Genomic DNA, 644 nt, shown 5'->3' with positions numbered 1-644 from the left:
AGACACAAGAATATGGTCAAATTATATTAAACAAGTCACCTTTGGAGGCTTAATTCCAACACGGAGGAAAAGTTCAGGGTTCATCAGAGGTAGTTCTATTGATTCTCTCAGCTCTCTGATCTGATCTGACAGTCCACCCACAGCAGAGTAGCTTATATTGCCAGGATCTTCATGAAGCATATTATACACCAGAGGATTAACCTGTCATAAGAAACTCAAGATAAGGAACTCAGGGAGGGACAAATATGATAATTCTCTACAAGTTCCCAATAGTAGCACAGAAATAACCACTAACTTCACGTGGGAGTGCCCTCATGATTGTAAGAGTCGTCATATCGAGAACCACTCTAGTGCCAGAAGTTAGATTTTCCTTATCCACTGTACTGCGACAGCCAACCAAATACCTAGGACCGATGGCTTTAACTATCACTGAAAAATACATGTTTTAAATTAATCTAAAAAATTACTTCAACTTGTTAATAGCAACGTAAAACCGGGTCAACAGAATAATTCCTAATAGAATGCAATATGAAGATGGATAACTAGTAAATATGGTAATGCATGGTTCATAGCTAAGAGAATAAAAATGAATATGGATAAACAGTATGTACAGACAATGTACGCATGATTAAAACCTATGAACA

General features: G+C 37.0%; 1 protein-coding gene across 1 annotated transcript; it reads right to left on the bottom strand.

Annotated features, from left to right (window-relative positions):
* Positions 1–21: 21 nt before the first annotated feature.
* On the bottom strand, positions 22–633 carry LOC102595446 (26S protease regulatory subunit 10B homolog A-like). The gene is made up of 2 exons (XM_006368081.2): positions 296–633; positions 22–201 (listed from the first exon to the last, which is right to left on the bottom strand). The coding sequence occupies exons 1-2, from the start codon at positions 440–442 to the stop codon at positions 22–24; spliced, it is 327 nt and encodes a 108-aa protein (XP_006368143.1). The 5' UTR covers positions 443–633.
* Positions 634–644: the final 11 nt, after the last annotated feature.

This window comes from Solanum tuberosum, unplaced genomic scaffold (genome assembly GCF_000226075.1).
Source record: "Solanum tuberosum cultivar DM 1-3 516 R44 unplaced genomic scaffold, SolTub_3.0 contig03124, whole genome shotgun sequence".
Lineage (NCBI taxonomy): Eukaryota > Viridiplantae > Streptophyta > Magnoliopsida > Solanales > Solanaceae > Solanum > Solanum tuberosum.
This window is presented reverse-complemented; position numbering and strand designations above follow the sequence as displayed.

Bases quoted from the DNA above. Each gene is read 5' to 3' on its own strand.
- LOC102595446 (XM_006368081.2), bottom strand. From the start codon at position 442: ATGTATTTTTCAGTGATAGTTAAAGCCATCGGTCCTAGGTATTTGGTT. The intron at 202-295 runs GTTAGTGGTTAT...TTCTTATGACAG, and splicing joins TGAGGGCACTCCCACGTGAA to GTTAATCCTCTGGTGTATAA.